The 22973-nt window shown below is 55.9% G+C and overlaps 3 protein-coding genes across 8 annotated transcripts; 2 read left to right on the forward strand and 1 right to left on the reverse strand.

Moving 5' to 3' along the window:
* Positions 1-275: 275 nt before the first annotated feature.
* Positions 276-8416, forward strand: BABAM1 (BRISC and BRCA1 A complex member 1). 4 transcript variants are annotated; one of them, XM_027084611.1, is made up of 10 exons: positions 301-398; positions 709-797; positions 1300-1638; positions 2883-2941; positions 3536-3656; positions 3738-3816; positions 4548-4572; positions 6541-6670; positions 6866-6952; positions 7927-8416. In XM_027084611.1, exons 3-10 carry the CDS (start codon positions 1351-1353, stop codon positions 8128-8130), a joined length of 993 nt encoding a protein of 330 aa, XP_026940412.1. In that variant the 5' UTR covers positions 301-398; positions 709-797; positions 1300-1350; the 3' UTR covers positions 8131-8416. The 4 variants fall into 4 exon arrangements, with proteins under 4 accessions (XP_026940415.1, XP_026940416.1, XP_026940412.1 ...); XM_027084614.1 differs by lacking the exon at positions 709-797 and having other exon boundaries at positions 276-398; XM_027084613.1 differs by lacking the exon at positions 301-398 and having other exon boundaries at positions 684-797.
* A 128-nt stretch (positions 8417-8544) lies between these two features.
* On the forward strand, positions 8545-14572 carry ANKLE1 (ankyrin repeat and LEM domain containing 1). Of its 2 annotated transcripts, XM_027084608.1 has the most exons (10): positions 8545-9690; positions 9768-9920; positions 10365-10470; positions 10584-10728; positions 10978-11715; positions 11847-12024; positions 12312-12471; positions 12580-12709; positions 12969-13097; positions 14526-14572. In XM_027084608.1, exons 1-10 carry the CDS (start codon positions 9467-9469, stop codon positions 14543-14545), a joined length of 1983 nt encoding a protein of 660 aa, XP_026940409.1. In that variant the 5' UTR covers positions 8545-9466; the 3' UTR covers positions 14546-14572. The 2 variants fall into 2 exon arrangements, with proteins under 2 accessions (XP_026940409.1, XP_026940408.1); XM_027084607.1 differs by lacking the exon at positions 14526-14572 and having other exon boundaries at positions 12969-14497.
* A 1187-nt stretch (positions 14573-15759) lies between these two features.
* On the reverse strand, positions 15760-22399 carry ABHD8 (abhydrolase domain containing 8). Of its 2 annotated transcripts, none has more exons than XM_027084609.1 (5): positions 22207-22399; positions 20249-20996; positions 18285-18455; positions 17934-18150; positions 15760-16456 (listed from the first exon to the last, which is right to left on the reverse strand). In XM_027084609.1, exons 2-5 carry the CDS (start codon positions 20986-20988, stop codon positions 16286-16288), a joined length of 1299 nt encoding a protein of 432 aa, XP_026940410.1. In that variant the 5' UTR covers positions 20989-20996; positions 22207-22399; the 3' UTR covers positions 15760-16285. The 2 variants fall into 2 exon arrangements, with proteins under 2 accessions (XP_026940410.1, XP_026940411.1); XM_027084610.1 differs by lacking the exon at positions 22207-22399 and adding an exon at positions 21658-22138 and having other exon boundaries at positions 15763-16456.
* Positions 22400-22973: the final 574 nt, after the last annotated feature.

The following is a 22973-nucleotide window of genomic DNA, read 5'->3' on the forward strand; positions in this document are numbered from 1 at the left end:
CACTGCAAACTAGGACTTCTGCATCTTTCTGAGACTATCCCATTGAAAGCCCAACTCCACTCTGCCTTGTTATGGTAGAAACGCTGACCCGCACAGTCCGAATCTGCCAGAAACATAAAAGCTCCGCCTTATCTGACTTTAGCCAATCACATTCCAGATCCCGCCCCCCTCAGCTCCTCTCCAGTCTATCACAATCCAAACCCCACCTCCTAGAACAGTATCAGCCTATCAGCTTCCAAGGCTCTCCAGCCTCGTCCCATACATCTCTCCTCTAGGCCTGCTGCCTGCTGAACTACATTTCCCAGGAGGCGTGGCGGCCGCGCCGTATCATTTCCGGCTGGTAAAGATGGAGGTTTCCTAGCGAGTTGCTGCTGAGTCGGAGGCAGGCTCACGCTACGGTGAGCAGGAGTTGGGTGGTGAAAGCGTGCGGGATCCGTCCCTAGAGGCCCCACTTCCCTAGCCCCACAAATTCAGCCCCTCACTTGCCCTGAGGTTTCCGCCTTCAGCTCTGGTTTCTCCTGTAGTCTAGCCTCCATCCCTCTTGCTGCAGCTAAGCTGTGTTTTCCTTAGAGGTTGTGGGGACTGCAAGGCTCAGAGACCATCCCCGGCAGCCCGCACCCATTGCCCAGATGGGCAAACTGTTCCACTAGAGTCCTGTTTTTCCTCAGAGGAATTGTAATACCAGATCTGCTCCCCTTCCGTGTGCAGACACCCCCTAGGCAGCCAGCGCTCCGCTGCGGAGGAGGGAACCCTAGAAGTTATTATTCTTTTATTCACCAAGACCTCTTCAGTTTCAGGTAACAAAAAACCCAACTCAATCTGGTTTAAGCAAGAAAGGGAATTTAGGCATAGCTGGATTCAGGTGCTCAGAAGTGTATCTGTCGTTTTTTGGGTGAGCATCATTACAGGCAAGCTCTGTTTTCCTTCTTGGAGGCAAAAGAGGCTCCTAGCAGCTCTCGACTTGTAACTTCCCAGCTTTGCAACTCTGACGAGTTCCTTTTCTCTAACAGCACTATTGGAAGCCTCAGAGCTGCCCCTCACTGGCGTGTGTTGGGTTCTGTCCCTACCTCTGAGCCATTCCCAGTGGCTCACTAGCCAAAAGGGGGAGGGAAGGGGTTAGCCCTACAGAAAAAAAATGGGAGACTGTTATTTCGAGTCAGCGTGGATGCTGGGCTGATAAGTGTTAAAGGCACCCATCCTACAGATGAGGAAACTGAGGCCCTGAGAGGAGTTACTTTTAGTAAGCGACTCATGCCCTGTTCTCCTGCCCAATAACCAAATGCTTTTAAAAACCCTAAGGGAAGGATCCTGGCTTCCCCCATACCTGCTCCATCCAGCCACTCAGGAGCCATGGAGGTGGCGGAGCCCAGTAGTCCCGCTGAAGAGGAGGAGGAGGAGGAAGAGGAGCAGTCAGCTGAGCCCAGACCCCGCACTCGCTCCAACCCTGAGGGGGCGGAGGACCGGGCACTGGGGGCCCAGGCCAGTGTGGGCAGCCGCAGCGAGGGCGAGGGTGAGGCGGCCAGTGCTGACGACGGGACCGCCAACCCTCCCGGAGCCGGTCCCAAGCCGTGGCAGGTGCCTCCACCAGCCCCAGAGGTCCAGGTGCGGACGCCAAGGGTCAACTGTCCAGAGAAAGTGGTAAGTGGGGGGCTTGACCAGTGGCTTCGAGGTGTTAGGGAACCTTGGGTTACACATCGTCTTTTAGGATCCACTCTGGAAAACAATCCCTTTGTTCTAGTCTCCTAGGGCTGCCACAACAAGTTACCACAAACTCGGTGGCTTAAAACAACAGAAATTCATTTTCTCACAGTTCCAGATGCCAGAAGTCTGAAATGAACATGTCACGTTCCCTCTGCAGGCTCTAGGGGAGGAGGCTTCCTTGACTCTTCCAGCCTCTGGTGGCTCCAGTCGTTCCTTGGCTTGTGGCTGCATCACTGCAATCTCTGTCTCTGTCTTCACATAGCCTTCCCCTTTGTGTCTCCTAGTCTTCTCTTTTCTTTTTTTTCTTTCTTTTTTTTGTTTGTTTTTTTTTTGGCCGAGCGGCATGCGGGATCTTAGTTCCCTGACCAGGGATCGAACCCGTGCCCCCTGCAGTGGAAGCGCAGAGTCTTAACCACTGGACTGCCAGGGAAGTCCCCAGTCTTTTCTTTTATAAGGACACTTGTTCTTAGATCAGAATGATCTTATCTCAAGATCTTTACCTTAATTGCATCAGCAAAGACCCTAATTCCAAATAATTTCACTTTCTGAGGTTCCAGGTGGATATATCTTTTAAATCTATTTATTTATCTTTGGCTGCATTGGGTCTGTTGCTGCGTGCGAACTTTCTCTAGTTGCGGCGAGTGGGGGCTTCTCTTCGTCGCGGCGCGCAGACTCCTCATTGCGGAGGCTTCTCTTGTTCTGGAGCACAGGCTCTAGGCGTGCGGGCTTCAGTAGTTGTGGCACGCAGGCTCAGTAGTTGTGGCGCACGGGCTTAGTTGCTCCACGGCATGTGGGATCCTCCCGGACCAGGGCTCGAACCCGTGTCCCCTGCATTAGCAGGTGGATTCCTAAACCACCGCGCCACCAGGGAAGTCCCAGGTGGATCTATCTTTTAGAGAGCCACAATTCATCCCACTATTCCCTTGTTTTCTTGTTTCTGTGTTGAATGTTCTCTGGTTTGTTTATTCACTCATCAACCTGGACTCCTAGTCCAGTGCTCTTTTCCCTCAGCTGCCTCCTTCTAAAGTGGATGGCTTAGCTGGGAATTGGGAGTCATCATATGGCCTCTTCCAATGGGGCTGCTTGAAGAGGGCCAGCAGAGTGGCGTGGGGGCCTGCATTAATGTTCAGTCGCCCGGTGCTGCTAGTCACAGCTCTCACCACCCTTCAACTTCATTGCAGATCATCTGCCTGGACCTGTCGGAGGAAATGTCGCTGCCAAAGCTAGAGTCATTAAATAGGTGAGAGGAATATTCGGGGGCTTGAGCTTGCAGCTATGGCTAGGAAGGGCCCAGCCCAAAAAACGCAGGGCTGTCTCTCTCAGACTCACCCCCGGGGCCTGGCGGTATTGGAGAGTAGCAGTGATAACTGGTAATGATACAGCTGCGGCCCACCGGGGCTGTGTTCTAAGCACTTGAGAGCGATCGCACGCCACCCAGGTCACAGCCATGACTCGGAAACTCCAAGAAGTAAAATGACTTGCCCGAGGCCTCCCAGCAAATGGGCAGAGCCAGATTCAGACCAAGGCCTGGCGGACTCCAAAACCCTTGCCCCTGAGCAGCTAAGTCTCATTGGGGTCAGGCAGCAGGGCCTGGATGGGGCCTGAGGACGAGCCTGCCTTGCCCTCCCTGGCACTCGTGATGACCCGCGGCTGAGCAGAGGTGGGGTGCCTCCCACAGATCAGATGTGAGACCCAGGCTGGCCAGAGGGACCCATCGGAGAGGGCAAGAGCTGGAGGGGGGGTCAGCTAGGCTGGGTTCGCGGCTGGGCTCTGCTGCCCCCACTGCCGCATGACCTGGGCCTTAACTACCCGGTCACCCTCTGGCCCTCCCCAGCTCCAAAACCAATGCCCTCAACGTCTCCCAGAAAATGATCGAGATGTTCGTGCGGACAAAACACAAGATTGACAAGAGCCACGAGTTCGCGCTGGTGGTGGTGAACGATGACACTGCCTGGGTGAGGCTGGGGCAGGGCTGGGTGCCCTGGGGTCCCCTGGGGCTGAGGGAGCACCTCGCTGAGTCCCATGCTTCCCTGCAGCTGTCCGGCCTGACCTCTGATCCCCGAGAACTCTGCAGCTGCCTCTACGACCTGGAGACGGCCTCCTGCTCCACCTTCAGTATCCTTTCCACACAGGGAGCCCCGGGGAGCGGCCTGGCTCGGCCTGGCTCAGGTCTAGATCCCAGCTCTGCCACATCAGGCTTGGGCCAGCCACGTCTCTGAGCCTCAGTTTCTTCATCTGTAAAATGAGAGCCACAAAACCTCCTGCCCCACAGGGTCGCTGTGAAGATAAAGTCAGAATACAGAAGCAAAAACAGCTGATTTGGACTCTGGATGTCAAAAATGCATCCACTTAGGGAACACTTCATGAAGGGCTAAGTACACAGTCGGTGCTCAGCAAGTGTCCGTATGTGACTGAAAAGTCACAATCATTGCTACAGCCCCTCCAACCTGGGCATAGCACATTTCATATTAACTTGAACATTAAAGGCTCACTGCAGCCCAGAACTTAAATATAATATGATCCCTGTGAGTTACAAAGAAAACAGTAATGAGGGGAGGGGGACAGGGACACCCATGGCTCTCTCCATGAGGAGAATGGCCCTAACCCTGAGGGAAAGGGGGCTTTGAATCACTAAGGGCCTTCAGGGCATCTGATGCCAGCCCCCTAGTTTATGATCTGTGCTGAGGGAAAGCAGGCTCAGAGAGGGCAAGCGACTGGGACAGGGTCACACAGCATGTGTCCTGGCAACCAGCTCAGAGGCACCTGCACTCTCCCGGCATCAGGAGGGAAGCCACCCACCCCTGCCCACCCATGCGCTGCTCTGCTCTCCTTAGCATTCCCACCAGATTTGGAAGGTCTCTTCAGCCTCATGTAAGTCCCCCATGGGGAAATTATTGTTCACCTTTGAAGAGAAGAACCCCTTCTGGGTAAAAGCTCCAGACAGCCCAGAAATAGTCCTTTAGGGAGGCCTAAAGCCTTCCGTTCTCACCCTTTCTCACTGGAACAATTGCTCACTTACCTGTCCGGAAGCATTTTTGCAAAAGAGGTTCCTTCTCAAATCTCGCCCTCTGTGTTATTCTCTGACAGCCCAGTGGTTCTCCACTACTTTCTTATTGATTGATTGATTGATTGATTGACTGCTGCGCTGGGTCTTTGTAGCTGCGCGCAGGCTTTCTCTAGTTGCGGCGAGCGGGGGCTACTCTTTGTTGCAGTGCACAGGCTTCTCATTGCGGTGGCCTCTCTTGCTGCGGAGCATGAGCTGTAGGTGCATGGGCTTCAGTAGTTGCAGCATGCGGGCCCTAGAGCACATGGGCTTCAGTAGTTGCAATGCATGGGCTCAGTAGTTGTAGTGCGCAGGCTCAGTAGTTGTGGTGCACGGGCTTAGTTGCTCCGCGGCATGTGGGATCTTCCCAGACCAGGGATCAAACCTGTGTCCCCTGCATTGGTAGGCGGATTCTTAACCACGGGACCACCAGGGAAGTCCCTCCACTACTTTTTTTTTTTTTTTTTGCGGTACGCGGGCCTCTCACCCCCATGGCCTCTCACGCTGTGGAGCACAGGCTCCAGACGCGCAAGCTCAGCGGCCATGGCTCATGGGCGCAACCGCTCCGTGGCACGTGGGATCCTCCCGGACCGGGGCACGAACCCGCGTCCCCCGCGTCAGCAGGCGGACTCCCAACCACCGCGCCACCAGGGAAGACCCACTACTTTCTTTTAACCTGGAGGCAGCCAACTTTTTCTTTAAAGGACCAGATAGTAAATATTTTTGACTTTGTTGGTCACATCGTTTCTGTCTTGGCGACCAGACTCTGCCCATTTTAATTAGAAAGCAGCCACAGACCATAGGTACGCAAGTGGGCGTGGCCGTGTGCCAATAAAACTTTATTTGCAGGCACAGATTTGAATTTCACATTTCTGATTGTCACAAAATATTCTCCTTTTGGTTTTCTTTCTTCCCAACGGTTTAAAAATGAAAAAGGTTCTTAGCTTGTGGGCCCAAGTATTCTAAGCCCTGTTTTTGCCAGCCCCTTGATGGTAGCCAAGGAGGTTGTTTTGCCCATCTCAGCAGATTTTGGAAGTGAATCTATGGGGTAAATTCCTAATGGAGAACAGGCTGGAACAAGGTGGTGTGTGTTTTTAATTTTGCTAGACTTTGCCAAAGCACTTTCCCAGGAAATTAACTCTGTTTACCTCCCCCAGCACCGGGGTTGCTCACACGCCTGAAAGTCCTACCCATCTGATAGGTGGGAAGAGGCCACATCTTATTTTGCTGTGCTTTTCTTTTCATTCATTTTTAAGCCATTCAGTATTCTTTCAGTGAATTTGTCTATTGGTTCCCTTTACCTGTTTTTCTAGGGGGATGTCGGCTTTTTTCTTGTTGGTGATCAGATTTGTTTTTTACATATTAAGGACATTAGCCCTCTACCTGCCTAGTGCCCTGTACTCAGTGTGAGAACCATCTGTGGCTGAGTGGGGAACTGGGCAGTGACTTTGCGTATAAGATCTGGTCCCTGCTTCAGAGTCTCCTGGCCTGGTAGGGCAGGTCCAGCTCAACACAGTGATGGGGGACGCTCAGGATGCTGAGGGTGGCCTGAGCAGGCCCTAGCTTTGGGGTCAGCAAAACCTCTGATGGAGCAGGAGAGGTCAGGCAGAAAGGCGAAGCTGGGGAGGTGCTGGGGCAGAGGGAACAGCATGTGGGAAGGCTCAGAGGCAACAGTGAACTTGGGAGGGGTCAGGTGGGGCCTCACATACACGGTGAGGAGCTGGGCTCTCTGAGGGTGACAATAGGGGTGTGCTACCAGGGTGTGCTCTGACCTGTCCCCCATCCCTGCGGCGCAGCCAACAGAAGACCGAGCTGCCAGTCACAGAGAATGTGCAGACGATTCCACCGCCGTACGTTGTCCGAACCATCCTGGTCTATAGTCGTCCACCCTGCCAGCCCCAGTTCTCCCTGACGGAGCCCATGAAGGTGAGGGAGGCCTGGGAGAGGGAGGGATGCCTACAGCCAGCAGGATGGTGGTTAGACACTAGGAGGGACTTCCTGACCACAGGAGCTGGGGTGCCTAGAGTCAGGTTCCCAGAGTCTTGGGCAGTAGCTGGGAAATTGTGATCATGGGGGCATGGGGTGACCAAAGTCCCAAAGGCTGGCTTTCTTCCCCTGCAGAAAATGTTCCAGTGCCCGTATTTCTTCTTTGATGTTGTTTACATCCACAACGGCGCCGACGAGAAGGAGGAGGAGATGAGTTGGAAGGTGAGAGGCTGCTGTGGGTGTGGGTGGCAGGCGGATGTAGGTGCAGATGGGATGGCTCCGAACCCACCTGCCCCGGCCTTGAGGGAAAGGGGGGCTTTGAATCACTAAGGGACTTCAGGGCATCTAATGCCAGCCCCCTAGTTCATGAGCTGTGCTGATGGAAAACAGGCTCAGAGAGGGCCAGCAACTAGGCCAGGGTCACACAGTGTGTCTCTGACAGAGTGGCACCTGGCAACAGGCTCAGAGGCACCTGTGCTCTCCTGGCATCAGGAGGAGGGAAGTCACCCATCCTTGCCCACCCACGCACGGCTCTGCCATTAGTCTTCTCTTTAGCGTTCCTGGTCCTGCTGGATCATGGTCATTCAACTTCCATTTCCCACATGTCTTCAGTGAACTAATGGGGCTGTTGGGACAGTGGCCCATGAGTATGTAGGGTCCTGTCCACTTCATCCCCAGCATTCCCTGCTTCTCTCTCTTCCTGCCTTCGCTTTCTCTGTGTCCTCTGCCTGGAGCACGCTTCCCTCCCTGCCTTGCCAGGCTCTGCTGGTCCTTTACATCCCAGCCCTGAACTAGTTGTGGCATCTCGAGTTGGCCACTTATCTCTCTGAGCCTCACTTTACCCAACTGTGAGCAGAGGGGGTTGAGCCCAGCTCCTACTTATACTTCAGTACCCAAATGGGAAGTCCCTACTTGGAGAAAACTTCCCTGCTCCTCAAGGTAGATCAGCATGGGGGCTGAGGTCATTGCATCCGACTGTGCCTCTCCAGACTAGGGGCTCCAGCACTGAGACCTCTTGGGGTCCCTAGCACTGAGTGGGTGGCAGGAAATGTTTGCTGAATGTGGGAATGTTTTCTCGAAAACTCCTCTTTACCCTTCGGAACCCATTCCTGAGGCCCCCTCCTGGGAGGCCCTCCAGGACAGGGAGGGCCTGTCAGGGGAACCTCTGCCTGAACAGCCCTTCCTTGGCCCCATAGGACATGTTTGCCTTCATGGGAAGCCTGGATACCAAGGGTACCAGCTATAAGTACGAGGTGGCGCTGGCTGGGCCAGCCCTTGAGCTGCACAACTGTATGGCCAAGCTTCTGGCTCACCCACTGCAGCGGCCCTGCCAAAGCCATGCCTCCTACAGCCTGCTGGAGGAGGACGATGAAGCCGCCGAGGTTGAGGCCACTGTCTGAACCATCCCCGTACATCCAACCTTCTAATACGAGGAAACATTTGGCCGAGAATGCTGGTTCTCACATTGGGCTCTGTGGGACCCCCAGAGGGAGGTCTGGGAGGTATCCAAGGCACGTGGGGAGCCCTGAAGGAAACCTAGGATTCCAGGAAGCATCCCAGGGACTCTGGACACCCATTCCCTATGTTTCCCAGCCCATATCCCACTCCCAGTTTTTCAGTTGTGATTCTTGTTGTGCCCTGTGTGATTTTTGTCATCAAAATAAAAATCTGAGAATCCCTAACCCAGGTCCACAACGATCAACTTGTGTTAATTGGAATCTTTTTCGTTGCAAGTGACAGAAAACCCACCCACTGAGCAGAAAGGAGAATGGCTTGGTTCTTGTGGATAAGAAGCCATGGTGTAGCTTCAGGCTTTGCTGTATCCAGGTGCTCTGACATTGCCATTGGGGAGGGCTGAAATACCCTGCATGGTTGGTGTTCAGTGTGCCCTGCTTTCCTCCCAACCCGTGGAAAGGGGTGAGATGGCTGTGACTGCTCCCCAAATCCCAACCCAGGTGAAGTGAGGGCTCTCCCAGCACAGCACCCCTTATGACTGGCCTTGCCTAGGTCATGTAACCTTGCATTGGGCCAGTCATGGGCCAGAGCTGTGGTACACTCTGATTGGCCAGGACTCCATCAAGCTTCTCTGGGAAGGAAGCTTTATAGCTCCATCAGGTAATAGTGTGGGTGCTCCCCAGAGGAAGGGAGAACAGGTGCATCACTCAACTATCTTACTGGATGATGAGCAATTGTGGGGAAAAAAAAGCTTACCAGCTAGGTTTTCTCAGTTCCTTATCAAACAAAAATAGCTTTATCGAGAAACAGCTTTTCCTTCCCATGAGGATTTATTAGGCACCTGTGTGCCAGGCCCCTCGTTCAACTTCACACCAGCCTGGAAAGGATTATTCTCCCATTTTGCATGTGGGGAAACTAGAGCCCTAAGAGGCCCAGGGCTCCAAAGTAATGGACTCCCGACTCCGCAGAACTGAAAATGGGCAACACAGAGCCACTGCAGGAGGGAGATATTAATTGAAGCCTAACATACATCAGGGCTGCGTGCGCTAATGGAGGCCGCCTCAGCAGATGGTTCTGTAAGACCTAATGCCTTGGCACCATCGGGTCCCGGGAGCGTAGCTCCACCCACTCCAGCAGGCTGTTAGTGTTTACGCGGTTTTGAGAGATAACGGCACACACGACGACCTCCACCCTAGCGGGACCTTATCGGCTGCCCCTAGCCCTGACTGGGCACTACTTGGTGTCGCAGGCTCGGGCCAGCCTTAGAGCTCCTGAACCTAGATGTGGACGACAATGCGTCGCGGGTCAGCCTGGCTGGGGACCCTGCGCTGCGCCGAGGGGCGGGGACCCTGGCCGAGGGGCGGAGCGGCGCGTGCGCACAAGGGCGCCGCGGGAAGTTGGAAATCGGCAGGTCGGGCAGCTGGTCTGGGGGACCGCCGGGGCATGGGCTCGGCGACAGTCCTGGCGCGGCGGCTGCAGGCGGCGCTGCGGAAGGAGGAGTTGCGGTGAGGGCAGGGCACGGGGTGGGTGGGCCAGGGGTAGGGGGCGAGTGTCGCGGTCCACTCTGACCCTCTGTCCTTAGGGCAGTGGAGGAGCTGCTGCGCCGTGGTGCTGACCCCAACCTGGTGCTTGAGGATGGCGCGGCGGCCATGCACCTGGCGGCCAGAGCCCAGCGCCCGCGGAGTCTGTGTTGCCTCGAGGCCCTGCTGCGCCGAGGCGGGGACCCCAACACTCGGTGAGGCAGGGTCTGGGCTCCGGGCAGCTTTTCCGCGGAGAGGGGTCTCCCGAGTCCGAGGGAAAGACCTGGGAGTCCTGGAGAGGGCGTCCCACGGTTCAAGGATGCGGACTCAATGCCCGGGGGCGGAGCTTGGGGAATCTGGGGAAGGATCTTGAGGGTCCAAGGGCAGAGGCAGGGTACCAGACCGAGGGTGGGGTATGAGGTTGCGCTGAGGCCAAATAGGGATCAAAGGTTCGGATCTGGTGGTAGGCGCTCTAGAGTCAGAGAGCAGAGGTTTGGGTCCTGGCCCGAGGGCGCAGGATCTAGGTTCCAAGTGTGGTGTCTCAGGCTGAAGGGCGGAAATGGGGGTGCTGAGAGCCAAGGCCTCGTGCGGGGGGTGGGAGGATGGGGGCGGAGATCGAGTTCCCTCCTCCACTGACCCCTCCTCCTCTCCTGCCCCAGATCGGCCGAGGCGCTGACGCCGCTGCACGTGGCCGCTGCCTGGGGCTGTCGCCGCGGCCTGGAGCTGCTGCTGAGCCAGGGAGCGGACCCCGCGCTGCGCGACCAGGTGGGGGTCCCAGCGCTGTTTGTAGCAGGGCAAACCCGGAGGGAGGGAAAGAGGAAGGAAGGGAGGAAGAGAGGGAGGGAAGAGGGCGCCCCCTGCTGACCGCGCCCATGTAGGACGGACTCCGGCCTGTGGACCTGGCCGAGCAGCAGGGGCACCAGAACTGTGTGCGTGTCCTTCGGGAGCTGGAGGCTCGGACCAGGACCCCAACACGGACCCGGGCAGACCCCCAGGAGCCAGAGCCCGAGCCCAAGCCTGGCAGTGAGTGGTGCCTGTGCGGCTGGGGGTGCTTAGCCTCTGATCTAGCTTTGCGGGTCTCTGTGTGTGACATCCACGCTCTCCCACTGTTTCTGTTTCACGACTAAGGTCTCTGGTCCGTCTCTCTGCCTCCGACTCTGTCCTTCCTCTTTGCGATTGCAGCCGCCTCTTTCTGTCTGATCTGACTTCCATCTTTGTCTCTCACTTCCTCCTCCCCTCCTCTCTGACTCCCACTCTTATCCTCTGCTCCAGGCCCAGGCCCTTGGGGAAAGGGGCTGAATATCAGCCCCTCTGGACCTCCCAGTGTGACACTGGACTCCACAACACTGGGCAGAGGTGATGACAAGGACATGAGCCTGGAGGCTGGCCCTGGACCCCCCAGCCTCCTTGCCCACCCTGAGATTGCTGGCACAGATGGCAGCTTGGAGTCCCCCCTAGGATGCTGGGACTGCAGCTCAGTTGCCTCCTTTGTCACCGCAGTTGAGGCCTCTGGAGCTGAGGACCCAACTGCCCACATGTCCCCCTGGGCTGGTGTCCGACCGTCCCAGAGGGTGCCAAGATCTTCGGGTACCCCACAGCAGGAACATCGAGCCCTCGTGGAGGACAGGGAGGCAGAACTAAATGCCCGTCTGCAGGCCCTGACTCTGACCTTGCCAGATGCCTCCCCCTCCCCCAAGTTCTTCCCAGAGAGGAGCCCAGCCCATAGTGCCCCTTGGGAACCACTGCCTGGACCCTCTGACTTCCACATCCCAAAAGATGACCAGTTGTCCCTCGACAGTGATGTGGCTGCCCTCTGGCTGACAGAGGATGAGGCGAGCGCCACAGGTGGCAGGGACCCCATCACCTCTTGCCAGTGCCCACCGGACCCCACCACGTCTGACCTGGAGCTGCTGCAAGGGCTCCGGGCACTTGGCAAGAGCCGCGGTCCCATCACGTCCTTCACCCGGCCATACTACCTCCAACCACTAGAAGAAGCCCAGGCTGCTCGTGGTTAGTATCCAGAGTCCAAGGAGCCTCCAGGAGTCCTCGGAGACCCGTGGCTCTCAGTGCAACCTACTTCTCCCTTCATCTCTGGGAACCATCCTTTCCTTTGTCTCTCTTGACTCAGTTTCCCCTCCCAGGCCTAGAATTCTCAGGGCACAGCCCAGAGCTGGCCAAAGCCCTGCGGACCGGCCGTATCCCAGATGCCCAGGCAGATGAGGATGCACTTGCCAAGCAGTTTGAGCGGCCAGAACCCACCAGACGGTGGCGGGAGGGGGTCATGAAGTCCAGCTTCACATATCTGCTGCTGGACCCCAGGTACCTGGAACAGGAATGACCCAGAAGTGGGAACTGGAAAATTCTGAGATTGGTTCTGTTCTGCTGTGTGTCCTTAGGAAGGAAACTGGCCTTCTCTGGTCATCAGCTTCTTTATCTATAAAAGGCAGTTGGATCCAATTCAAGCTGCTGAGTGTCCTTGGCGAACAGCCACCCACCCTGCCTTTTATAAAATAGGGGTCACTGGGCGTGGGTTGCTCTGTCTTTAAAGACTGCCTCTGGGGCGACTCTCGTCACTTTTCCTTCTCTGAGCCACCTACTTCATCTAGGAAGACTCAGAACCTTCCAGCCCGAGCCTTCTCACTGACCCTGGCTGAATGCCTTCGGATTTTTGTCCATGCCATCTTCTACGTGGGCAAGGGAACACGGACCCGGCCGAATGTCCACCTCTGGAAGGCCCTTAGCCACCGAGGGTGGCCAGGAAAACAGGTGTGAGGATAAGGACTAGGTTCATGGCAGGGGTGGCACAGTTGCGGGCAGGTAGAGGAAGGAGGGAGTTGGGGGGCAGACCTCTGACCCTGCCCTGGCTCCCCCCAGGCCTGCCCCAAGGTGCGCCAGATCTTAGACATCTGGGCCAGTGGTCGCGGTGTTGTCTCCCTGCATTGCTTCCAGCATGTGGTTGCTGTGGAGGCTTACACTCGAGAAGCATGTCTTGTGGATGCTCTAGGTAGGTGCCTGGCTTGTGGGGGGGGGGGTGGTCACATGAAGGGCACTTGATCTACCGATTCCCTCACCCCTTGCCCCTCAGGGCTGTTCATTCATTCAATGAGCAATTATTGAGCACCAATGATGTACCTGCACATGCACAGATTTTGCTCCATTGGTTTATCCCTGCTCGAGGGCAATACCCAGTGGGTTTACTGGCACGTACTTCTGCCTGGGGTTCCTGGAGGCTGCTTTTGTGACCTTACTCCTAATCTCCCCAGGGATCCAGACGCTGACCAACCAGAAGCAAGGACACTGCTATGGAGTGGTGGCCAGCTGGCCACCCACCCGGCGCCGCCGCTTGGGGGTGCATCTGCTGCACCGTGCCCTCCTTGTCTTCCTGGCTGAGGGTGAGCGAGAGCTATGGCCCCAGGACATCCAGGCCCGTGGCTGAGCACTGGGGAATTGGCCATCCAGCCTAGGTCGAGATCAGGGTGTTTGAATGTTCCAGCTGCCCCGCGCTGAGAGCAGCCCCCCATCTCCAGCTCCAGAAGGCTGGTGGGGGAGCAGCAGGACAATCTCTCCCTCGGGCTGAGGGAGGATTTTATTACAGATGGAACTGCTGGATAGGTAGTGAGCTCCCTGTCATGGGTGGAGAATAAGGGGATGTGGGAGGAGAACAAGTAGACCAGAAGGTTCTTTGGAACACTCTGGTGCTTTGAAATATGCCAGTGCTTTGGCAGTTTGGTCCTGTTTGGGCAAACAGAGTCCATTTTTATCTCCCTGACACAGGGGACCCACAATGTAGGCTGGGCTGGGGGCTTCCTCAGCCACATGAAGGGAATCTGCCCAGCTCAAGAGTTAGGTTTCGCTGCTTCCCAGCTGTGGGACCTTGGACCAGCAAGTTCTCTGTCTGAGCCTCACTGTCCTCAGTTGTACACAATGGGGAAAGTGCGAGGTTCTACCTCAGGGGGTCACTGAGGAAATCAGATTAAACCGTCATGGGGTAAAGTGTTCGGCTCAGAGCCCTACTGAGCCAGAGGCAGCCCTGCAGGCGGAAATTCTCTGGGGGAAGGCGGCGGGTGTCGGGATGTTCTCGAGGTACCGGGGATGTTCTCGAGGTACCGACTTGTGTATTGAGGGGTGGGCAGAGCTGGGGAGGTCATCGCGGTGTGGGTGTGAGACACCAGCTCTCCTTGGCATCACTGTGTGACTGGAGCCTCCTGGTGTTGCTTCTCTGAACCTGTTTCTTCCACTATAAAATGGGATCACTAACCCCATCACTAACCTCTTTGCTCTTTATGCAAAAAGCTTCAGTAAGTGCCAAGCCACTATCCTGGTGAGGTGGTGGCAGGATCACTTAAATTTTCCAGAACTTGCTTCTTCAAAGCAGTCCAGTGGGTTTAGGGACTTGGTGAGATCCGCTGCCTCATTGGGTTCGTCACCTGCCTGTCATCGTGGCTCAGAGAACCAGGTCCTGCAGGGGGCGGGCTAAGGTTCCACCTGCCTCCTGGCCTCCACTACTGAGCCCCTGGCTACTCTGGCTGCTATGGTAATTAGGGTTCCTGCCTCTGGAGTGGGCCTGGGCTCTACCATTTTAACTGAGCTGAAGAAACCTCACTCCGAGCTTCCCTTTCCTCATGTGTAAGACAAGTAATTCTCCCAGACACCAAATAGGTGCTTGATAAAGTGGTAGCAATTAAAACAGCATGCTGGGACTTCCCTGGTGGCGCGGTAGTTAAGAATCCGCCTGCCAATGCAGGGGCCACGGGGTCAAGCCCTGGCCCGGGATGGGAAGATCCCACACGCCGCAGAGCAACTAAGCCCGTTCGCCACAGCTACTGAGCCTGCGCTCTAAAGCCCGCGAGCCACAACTACTGAGCCTGCGCTCTAGAGTCCGTGAGCCACAACTACTGAAGCCCGCATGCCTAAGAGCCCGTGCTCCACAACAAAAGAAGCCACCGCAATGAGGAACCTTCACACCGCAACGAAGAGCAGCCCCCGCTTGCCACAACTAGATAAAGCTCGTGTGCAGCAACGAAGACCCAATGCAGCCAAAAATAAATAAATAAATTTATTTTAAAAAAAAAAACCAAACAGCATGCCATCTCCCAAGAATACACAAACAGAAAGAATCCAGAGACATCCCTCCCCCCGCCAAAAAAAGAGGCCCAGAAGAGGTGGGATTTGTCTAAAACACAGGGTATCCCAACCTTAGCCCTACTGACTTTTGAGACCAAGTTACTCCTTGCAGTGGGGGCCGGGGGCCGTCCTGTGTACTGTAGGGTGTCGGGCAGCATTCCTGTACTCCACCCACAAGATTCCAGGTGCACCTCCCCCTCCAGTTGTGACAATCAAACGTATCTCCAGAATTTGTCAACCAACAGCAGTGCCCCTGTAAGAACCCCTTTAAATTAAAGGTGGGTTCACAAACCAGTGGTTTGTGCAGCAACTGAGGGGACAAATCTCCCACTGGACACACAAACCATGGGTAAACCTAGATATACATACATTAGAATAAAATATAGAGGACCAAGAGCACAGCCATGGAGCAGGGAAATCCAGAGAAATCTGGATTCAAAAAAAAAAGATTCGAAATAAAAATCATCATGACAAAAGCCACTCAAAACCAAGTTATAAGATAAAATCGGACAGTAAGAGGTACTAACTTGCTGTGTGGTGTGGAGAGAAGGGGATTCAATGAACCTATGGGTGTCAGGCACTCAGCACAGGGCTTTGCATACAGCTGACACAATTATGGCTACTGGAATCAGATGCAACCGTCCTCGGATCCTCACCTCAACTTCAGCATCGACCTCAGTTGGTTCTTCTCCCCTCCAGGGACGGGCAGCTCACCCCCTATCCGCCTTCTGCTCCGGAAATACTGCCTAAGTAGCCCCTGCATTTTGAGGAGGGAGGGGAACTCGGGAAACAAGCCTGAACGGCCGACATCCTCAAGTCTCTGTGGGCCAGCCCTGAAGGGGAGGCACTCGACTCAGTTCAGTCTGCACTTGGGGAAACTGAGGCTCAGGGCGGCCCCGCGCTTCGGTCACCCAACACAGGCCTGGAGGCTCAGATTGTCACTTTTTATTGAGTTACAAGTTGAGATGTGCGGGTTCGGTGGTGCCAGCCCCTCCCAAACCCTCCCTCCTTGGGCCACAATAGCTCCCAGCGCCGAGGAATGGGGGGTGGTAAGGGGTCTCGGGCATTGGGGCGGGGTCTCGAAGGTCCCTGCGGGGCTCGTGGGTCCCAGGATCAAGCACGGCGAACACGGAAGACAGCGGGGTGGTGGCCTGCCTCGGCCCTGGCGTTTTGGGGTAGGGGGCTTCTGTACAAGGTCATCCTCCACGGGGGTCCCGGCTATGGCCCCGAAAAACCGATGGGTCCCGCAGGACTAGCAGAGAGCGGTGTGTCCACCTGGCTCCCACGAACGCCACGTCCTGCCCAGCCGGCCTGGGGGGCGTCTCTCTGACCTGACCCCGCCCACTGGAGCGAACGGCCCGCCCAGGTGGTCCTCGCGGGCGGCAGACCCAACTCCGGCTCCGGGCCCCTCCTCAGGCTCCTCGGCTCACTAAGCGCTACCCTGCCAGCTCAGCGGCTACTTCTTTTCCTCTGGGGGCGTGGGCAGGGGCTCGGGCAGGGCCTTGGGCGAGGGCTCGGGCTCCCAGAGCAGGAATTCGTGGAGCAGCGTGTTGACCGTTTCCGGACACTCCAGCATCACCATGTGGCTGCCTTCATCGATGAGCTTCAGGAAGGCCAGGAGCAGGATCTGTGGAGGACGCGGGCTCAGGGCAGGCAGAGACAGGCCGACGGAGCTCGGGACCAGGCTGCCCTGGGACTCCCCCCGCCCCCCTCATCTATGCATGGCCTCCAGCATCAGGAAGTCCTTCTTGCAATCTACCCTATATTCCTCCACTTCCACCCAAGGGGGATCTGGAAGATGGCCTGTCACCCTGCTGGAGCCCAACTGGACATTCATTCATTCGCCGTTTATTAAGTGCCTACAATATGTCCAGAGCAGGATTTCTCAACCCGGGCACTAATGCCATTTGGGGTGGGATCATTCTCCGGGATGGGGACTGTTCCGTGCACTGTAGGATGTCGAGCAGCATCCCTGGCTTCGATCCACTAGATGCCAGTGATAGCATCCCACTCCCCCGCCACGGTGTGACAATTTAAAATCTCTCCAGGGACTTCCCTGGCGACGCAGTGGTTAAGAATCTGCGTGCCAATGCAGGGGATACAGGCTCGAGCCCTGATCCGGGAAGATCCCACATGCCGTAGAGCAACTAAGCCAGTGCGCCCCAACTACTGAGCCTGTGCTCTAGAGCCCGCGAGCCGCAACTACTGAGCTTGCGGTGTAGAGCCCTGGAGCCACAACTACTGAAGCCCACCTGCCTAGAGCCTATGCTCCGCAATGAGAAGCCACCACGATGAGAAGCCTGCGCACTGCAGCGAAGACCCAACGCAGCCAAAAATAAAAAATATAAATAAATTAAAAAAAAAAAATCTCTCCAGACGTTGCCAAATGTCTCTTGGGGGCAAAGTCACCTCGGTGAGAAATCACTGACAGATGGAGAGTCTCTCATGCTAAGGTAGGGTTTCTCAACCTCCACATGACAGACACTTGGCGCGGGATCATTTTCTGCGGCAGGGATGTCCTGCTCATTGTAGGTTACTGGGCAACATCCTTGGCCTCCACCCACCAGATACCAGAGCACCTCCCTCCCCTACAGTTATGACAACCAGAAAAGTCTGCAGACATTTCCAAGTGTCCCCTGTGGGGCAGAATCATCCCTGGTTAAGAACCACTGGCCCAGAGCTATTCTTAGCCCTAAGGATCTCAAGACCCTTTCTGGGGAATCTGATCTAAAGACCCCCAGCTCACCCTTGAAGAATTATGTAGCCCATCACAAACCCCAACTGTGAAGAGTGCCGCCTTTTTTTTTTTTTTGCCATGCTGCCTGGCATGTGGGATCCTAGTTCGCTCACCATAGATCAAACCTGTGCCCCCTGCAGTGGAAGCATGGAGTCCTAACCACTGGACCGCCAGGGAAATCCCATGAAGACTGACTTTTAATGTGCAGTGGGGACAGCACATAAACCTACCACCTGTTCAAGGCAGCCCCACTTTCTGGATTCCACCTTTGACTCTCCATCTAAGCTCTGACGTCCCTGGGGCTGGAGCACAAGGCAGAGTCCCCCTGGACTGTGCAAGGGGGATCTGAAGGGTGTGGTGGCCATACCTCAGCCATGCGTTGGTCTTCCTCCACCGGCACAAACTTGTCGTGCATGCCATGGACGAGCAGGACGGGCACGGTGAGCTCGGCATGGTAGACCTCATCGCCCTCGGGCCAGTACTGGCCACTCATCATGGCCCGAAGCACAAAGGAAGACACATTGAACGCATTGCCCTCCTTCAGCAGCTGCTTCTCTTTGGCCCCTTGGCGGGCGAAGCCAGCCCTGGGGGTGGGGAGGCACTGTTGGAGTCCTCATGACAGCTCAGCCACCAGGGGTGCCCCCATGCCAGCCCCAGCCATATAGCTTCCCCTCCCATCCACCCTGGGGAGATGCCAGGGCAGGGCCAGGTCACTCACTTGAGGAAGCTCCAAGCCAGACAGGGTGACAGGCAGTGCAGGACGCACGTGGGCATGTTGAAGATGGAGCAGAAGCTGGGCTCCAGTGCCGTAGGGCCCCCACCGTTGATCATGATCATCTTGTGCACCAGATCTGGGTACTCATGAGCCAGGAACGTGCAGAAGGAGACACTGCCCCATGGATGGATGGTGGGGAGGGTTGAAGGGCAGTGGTCAGCAGGATACAAGCAGTGAAGGGGTTAATGCCCTCCCCTCACCCAGAGGCATATACTTGAAGGCCAAGATTCTTCCCCTGGGGTCCATGGGCACCAAATGGGGGTGAGGGATGGGTGGGGCATCTCGAATGCCCTGAAATTGAGAGACTCTGTGTGTGTGTGTGTGTGTGTGTGTGTGTGTGTGTGTGTGTGTGTGTTGAGGGTGGATTTTTTTTCTTTTGGAGAAAGGATCCAAATACACAACTTTTATCAGATCCTCAAAGTCATCATAACCCCCAAAGGAGTAAGAATTACTTATTGCCAAGTGTTAGGAAAGCTATTTGATTAAACCAACCCTTTGGCTTCTCAGAGAACGTCCCTGTTTCCAGCGTATCCCTTCCCTTTAAGGATCTTCTCTCATTGGCCCCTGGGTGTGACACATCTGCCTGCCTTATGCAAGGTGGAAGGGTGCAGGTACCTCTCCTCATTCCCCCTAAAGCAGAGTTTGTTTTGCAAACTATGGCCTGTGGGCTAGCTGCTTGTTTTTGTAAACTTAAGTTTACAATCTTGTAAATGTGTAAAATATTTTATAAATAAAGATTTATTAGAATAAAACCATGCCCATTTGTTTACAATTATGTCTGCTTTCTTTCTACAACAGTAGACATGTGAAGTTTCAACAGAGATCAACCATTACGGCCTGCAAACTTAAAATATTTACTATTTGGCTCTTTAAGAAAAAGTTTGCCAACCCTTGCTGAAAAGAGGGACAGGATACAAGCAGGAGTCAGGTGGACTTGACTGTCCCAGTGACTCACTGTGTGCCCTTGGGCAAATTGCTTAACCTCTCTGAGCTACCATCTCCACATTTGTGACATAGTAACTGTGCGGACCTCACAGCATTGTTATGGGGTCACAGGAATTTCCACAGGTGGGTGCTCATTTAATTGGAGGAATCATTTAGCATAAGCATCCACTTTGAGGTATGTTTTCATATAAGCAAATAGGAGCTATGCTATTTCCCAGTCTGGCTTCCTTTCTTTTGGAAACTTATGTAACATTTCCTTTTCTTGTCTAGTTGCATGGGCTACAACTGCTAAAACAGTGGTTCTCAACCTGGCTGGCTGATCAGATCCTGCCTTTCCTCCTGGGTAAAGGACAGAATGGTACCACTTGGCAGTGATTGGGCACCCAGGCCCAGAGCCTTCCATGGCGTGGGCTCTCATCTAAATGCTAGGTGGTATTATCTGTCACCCTTTTAAGGAAGAATGAATTATAGCAACCTGTGCCCTTGTAAACAAAAATTATGGGATTCCAATTTGTCTTTCCTTGGAGCCCTTGGGGTCTCCAGAGCAACCAATTTTTGAACTTAGTTGAAGACAATGGTTCTCAGCTAGGGGTGATTCTGCCTACCAGAGGACCCTTGGTACTATCTGAAGGCATTTTGATTGTCATGATCATCACTAGACCATTGTGCTAGTGGCATCTAATCGGCAGAGGTCAGGGACGCTGCCAAACATCCTACAGTGCACAAGAAAGCCCCTCACAGAAAAGAATTACCTGACCCAAAATGTCAATAGTTCAGGGATTGAGATACTGTTTTAAAAAATTGTGAAACAATAGCATTGGTGGCAGGAATCCCTGTTTTGTTGCAGATGTTAGCGGGATTTTTCAAGAAGGGAAATCTTTCAAGAAGTATTTTGTGAGTGGGAGTCCAGTTCCTGCCAGTCTCCACCCTTCACCCTCATCCCCACCCCAGTGTTGGCTCACCCGTAAGAATGCCCAATGAGCACGTTTCGCTTCTTGGCATAGCGCTTGAAGATGGCACGCATGTCCTCTGCCAGTGCATAGAAGGTGTAGGCGGCGGCCACCTGGGGCGCTGAGCTGGCCCCGTGGCCGGCCAGGTCGGGCGCCACCACCTCGTAGCCCAGGCGCACAAAGAAGTCCAGCTGTTCCTTCCAGATGGCCAGGGAACCGCCGACACCGTGGATGAAAAAGAGCACCACATCGGCCTGGGCGCCCTTGCAGCTGGTGATGCGCTTCTCACAGTCAATGTGGATGGTCCGCTTGGGGCGTCGGGCTCGCCGCCGTCGTCCACCACTGCCACTCCCAGCACTGCCTGGGCCCGAGCGGGTATCGCTGCCCGCTGGGTCAGCCAGCTCTACCTCGAGGGCGGCTGGTGGCTCCCCAGAGCCGTTCTGCCCGTGCAGGAGGTCAGCTCGTGGTGCCCGGCCCAGGTTCTCCACCAGTAACCGCCCATTGCGGTACACGGTGATTCTGCGCTGGCAGTGGACCAAGCCAGATTGGTCCCCCTGGGCGGCGTCTGACAGTGGTGGAGGTGGGGTGGGGAGCGGAGCGGGTCCAGCATGCTTTACCCGCAGCACGCGGCCAGGCTTGACCTCCACAAAGGTGTAGCCATCACTGGACTCCACACTCTCCAGAGGCCCCACAGCATTGGGTGGCGCGCCCAGCAGGCAGCAAAAGATCCCATCGGTCACCCCGGTCAGCATGGTGTGTCCTGTGAGTGGGGTTGTGACAGCCAGGTCAGAGGCCATCTAAACAGGGAGCCTTCCACTCCCATAGCACCCACTCCCCACACCTGGGTCAGGTGAGTTGCACTGCGAGGCCCCATCTAGGCTCCAGTTTGGGGGTGGCCAGAACCAGCCACGCACTGAGATGTTTTGTCTGGTCAGTGCCTGTGTAGCGTTCGGCCACCCTTCTGGGCCAGCCTAGTCTATCCTAGAGAGAAGGTCGTGGCTGACACCAAGAGGCATTCACTGGGGGTGGCTTCCCAGAGGAGGGAACGTTGTGGCAGATGTGGCCCATCCTTGAGGACCCTCCAGCTCAGGTTTATAGCAGTAATGCCTTCCTAAACCCACTCATTCATTCGTCCATTCATTCATTCATGCACTGTTTCCTTAATTCACTTTCACTAAACCAGCATACCCTGAGGGCTCCAAAGGCATCTAAAAATGTGCAGATCCCAAAGAGCCCCCATCCCAGGCCTCTAAACCTGGCTTCTGAAAGGTGAGACCCTGGGAGAGGGGTTTCAGGACTGAGCTCCAGAAGCCCTTGTCCAACTCCCCAAGACCACGAGTGCAATGGGTCTGTTTCACAGACCTACAAGCTGAGGCTCAGACACTCTGGGAAGAAGATGCTCTGTCCCCACTGTTCAGTACCTTGGGTTCTGGGGAATCTGGCACACAGCCCCCAGTGGTGGAGATGAGGATGGAGAAGGTAAAGCCCTGGCTGGGGGCCTCCAGGCCTCCATCCCGCTCCATGAGGGCTCCACGGCCCTCACTCCGTGTCCATGGCAACTGCAGGCAGTTACATAACTCGAGGGGGATACCCGCGCAGCGCACCCCCATTGTTCAGGCCCTGGTGATGGGACCAACCCCTCCCCGTCCCCATCCTGGGCTCCGCGGGGATAATGAACGTCGAACACCCGTCCTGCAGTGGCGCGTACTTGCTGAGGAAGGGGAAGCAGGCCGCGCCCCCCACCTCCGGCGGGGTTCCAACCCGGGATTGCCAAAGGGGGCGCAGATGCGCCACGCCAGACCCCCTCCACAGAGCCAGGCCCCCGCCTCCTGGGTGCCCGTCAACCGTGCGGCGGGGGTCGAGGCCACTGGGGCTCCGCGGCTTCCTAAGGGCTTTGTGGACACCCCCCATCCAAAGTGAAAGACCCAGGGGCCTCAGTGTCCCCTTCCCACGGCCCGGTCCCTGCTCACCTCATCGAGGGCCCTGGGGCCCGGGGCAGGGCAAAGGGGTCCCGGGCGGAGAAGCCGGCGTCCGCCTGCGGGCGCCGTTTACATGGTGGCGCGGGGTCGGGCCGGGCGCGTTTACGCGGGCGGGCGCGGGCCCAGGGCGGTCAGTGCGGGGACATCCCGCTACCGCCTAGCGAGACGGCCCTTTAAGTGTCTCCCCCGGGGGGGGGCGGGACCGTGCACCGACTGACTGGAGCCTTGGCCAATAGCAGCTGCATAATGACCTGGCCTAGTTAGACTGCCAATCAGAGGCGGCAACTCCGGGATGAGGGCGGGCTCTTGGGGCAACGACCCCGCCTCCCTCAAGGTTTACGGAGGTGGAGGGAGGGATTGGGCCTGGTTAACCGCCAAGAAGGGGTCGCATCCTGAGGTCTTCCGGGCCCCTCCTCGCCGCAAAGAGGATCTCCTCGGCTAGCCTCTGCCTCCGAACTGCCCTGTCCCCTCCAAACGGAGCCCCCATGCCCCTCTCTCTGTGCTGACCTTTCCGTTCTACAGTCTCCCAGATCTTTGCAATTTCAGGTGGGGAAACTGAGGCTCATAAGTGGCACAAGGTCACAAGGCAAGCTGGGGGGCAGAGATGGGACTTGGAACCACGGCTGTGTGATTCCAAGTTCTGCAAATTGTTATTCGTTAAACCATTAAACAGATATCTTGGAGCTATGGGTAATTAAGGAATTGGAGTTTCACAAATAGGCCAATTTAACTGGTGACCCTGGTCCCAGCCGGAGCCA

Source organism: Aethalodelphis obliquidens, unplaced genomic scaffold (genome assembly GCF_003676395.1).
Source record: "Aethalodelphis obliquidens isolate GAN/ISIS:26980383/991018 unplaced genomic scaffold, ASM367639v1 scaffold53, whole genome shotgun sequence".
Classification (NCBI taxonomy): domain Eukaryota; kingdom Metazoa; phylum Chordata; class Mammalia; order Artiodactyla; family Delphinidae; genus Aethalodelphis; species Aethalodelphis obliquidens.

What these genes read in the sequence shown, in the direction of transcription:
- BABAM1 (XM_027084614.1), top strand. Translation starts at nt 1,351, where the DNA reads ATGGAGGTGGCGGAGCCCAGTAGTCCCGCTGAAGAGGAGGAGGAGGAG. An exon ending in TCAACTGTCCAGAGAAAGTG is followed by an intron (nt 1,639 to 2,882) that starts GTAAGTGGGGGG and finishes ACTTCATTGCAG; the next exon opens with ATCATCTGCCTGGACCTGTC. An exon ending in TGAACGATGACACTGCCTGG is followed by an intron (nt 3,657 to 3,737) that starts GTGAGGCTGGGG and finishes GCTTCCCTGCAG; the next exon opens with CTGTCCGGCCTGACCTCTGA.
- ABHD8 (XM_027084609.1), bottom strand. Translation starts at nt 20,988, where the DNA reads ATGCTGACCGGGGTGACCGATGGGATCTTTTGCTGCCTGCTGGGCGCG. An exon ending in CTCATTGGGCATTCTTACGG is followed by an intron (nt 18,456 to 20,248) that starts GTGAGCCAACAC and finishes TCCATGGGGCAG; the next exon opens with TGTCTCCTTCTGCACGTTCC. An exon ending in CTGGCTTGGAGCTTCCTCAA is followed by an intron (nt 18,151 to 18,284) that starts GTGAGTGACCTG and finishes CCCCACCCCCAG; the next exon opens with GGCTGGCTTCGCCCGCCAAG.
- ANKLE1 (XM_027084607.1), top strand. Translation starts at nt 9,467, where the DNA reads ATGTGGACGACAATGCGTCGCGGGTCAGCCTGGCTGGGGACCCTGCGC. An exon ending in AGAAGCCCAGGCTGCTCGTG is followed by an intron (nt 11,716 to 11,846) that starts GTTAGTATCCAG and finishes TTCCCCTCCCAG; the next exon opens with GCCTAGAATTCTCAGGGCAC. An exon ending in TATCTGCTGCTGGACCCCAG is followed by an intron (nt 12,025 to 12,311) that starts GTACCTGGAACA and finishes TACTTCATCTAG; the next exon opens with GAAGACTCAGAACCTTCCAG.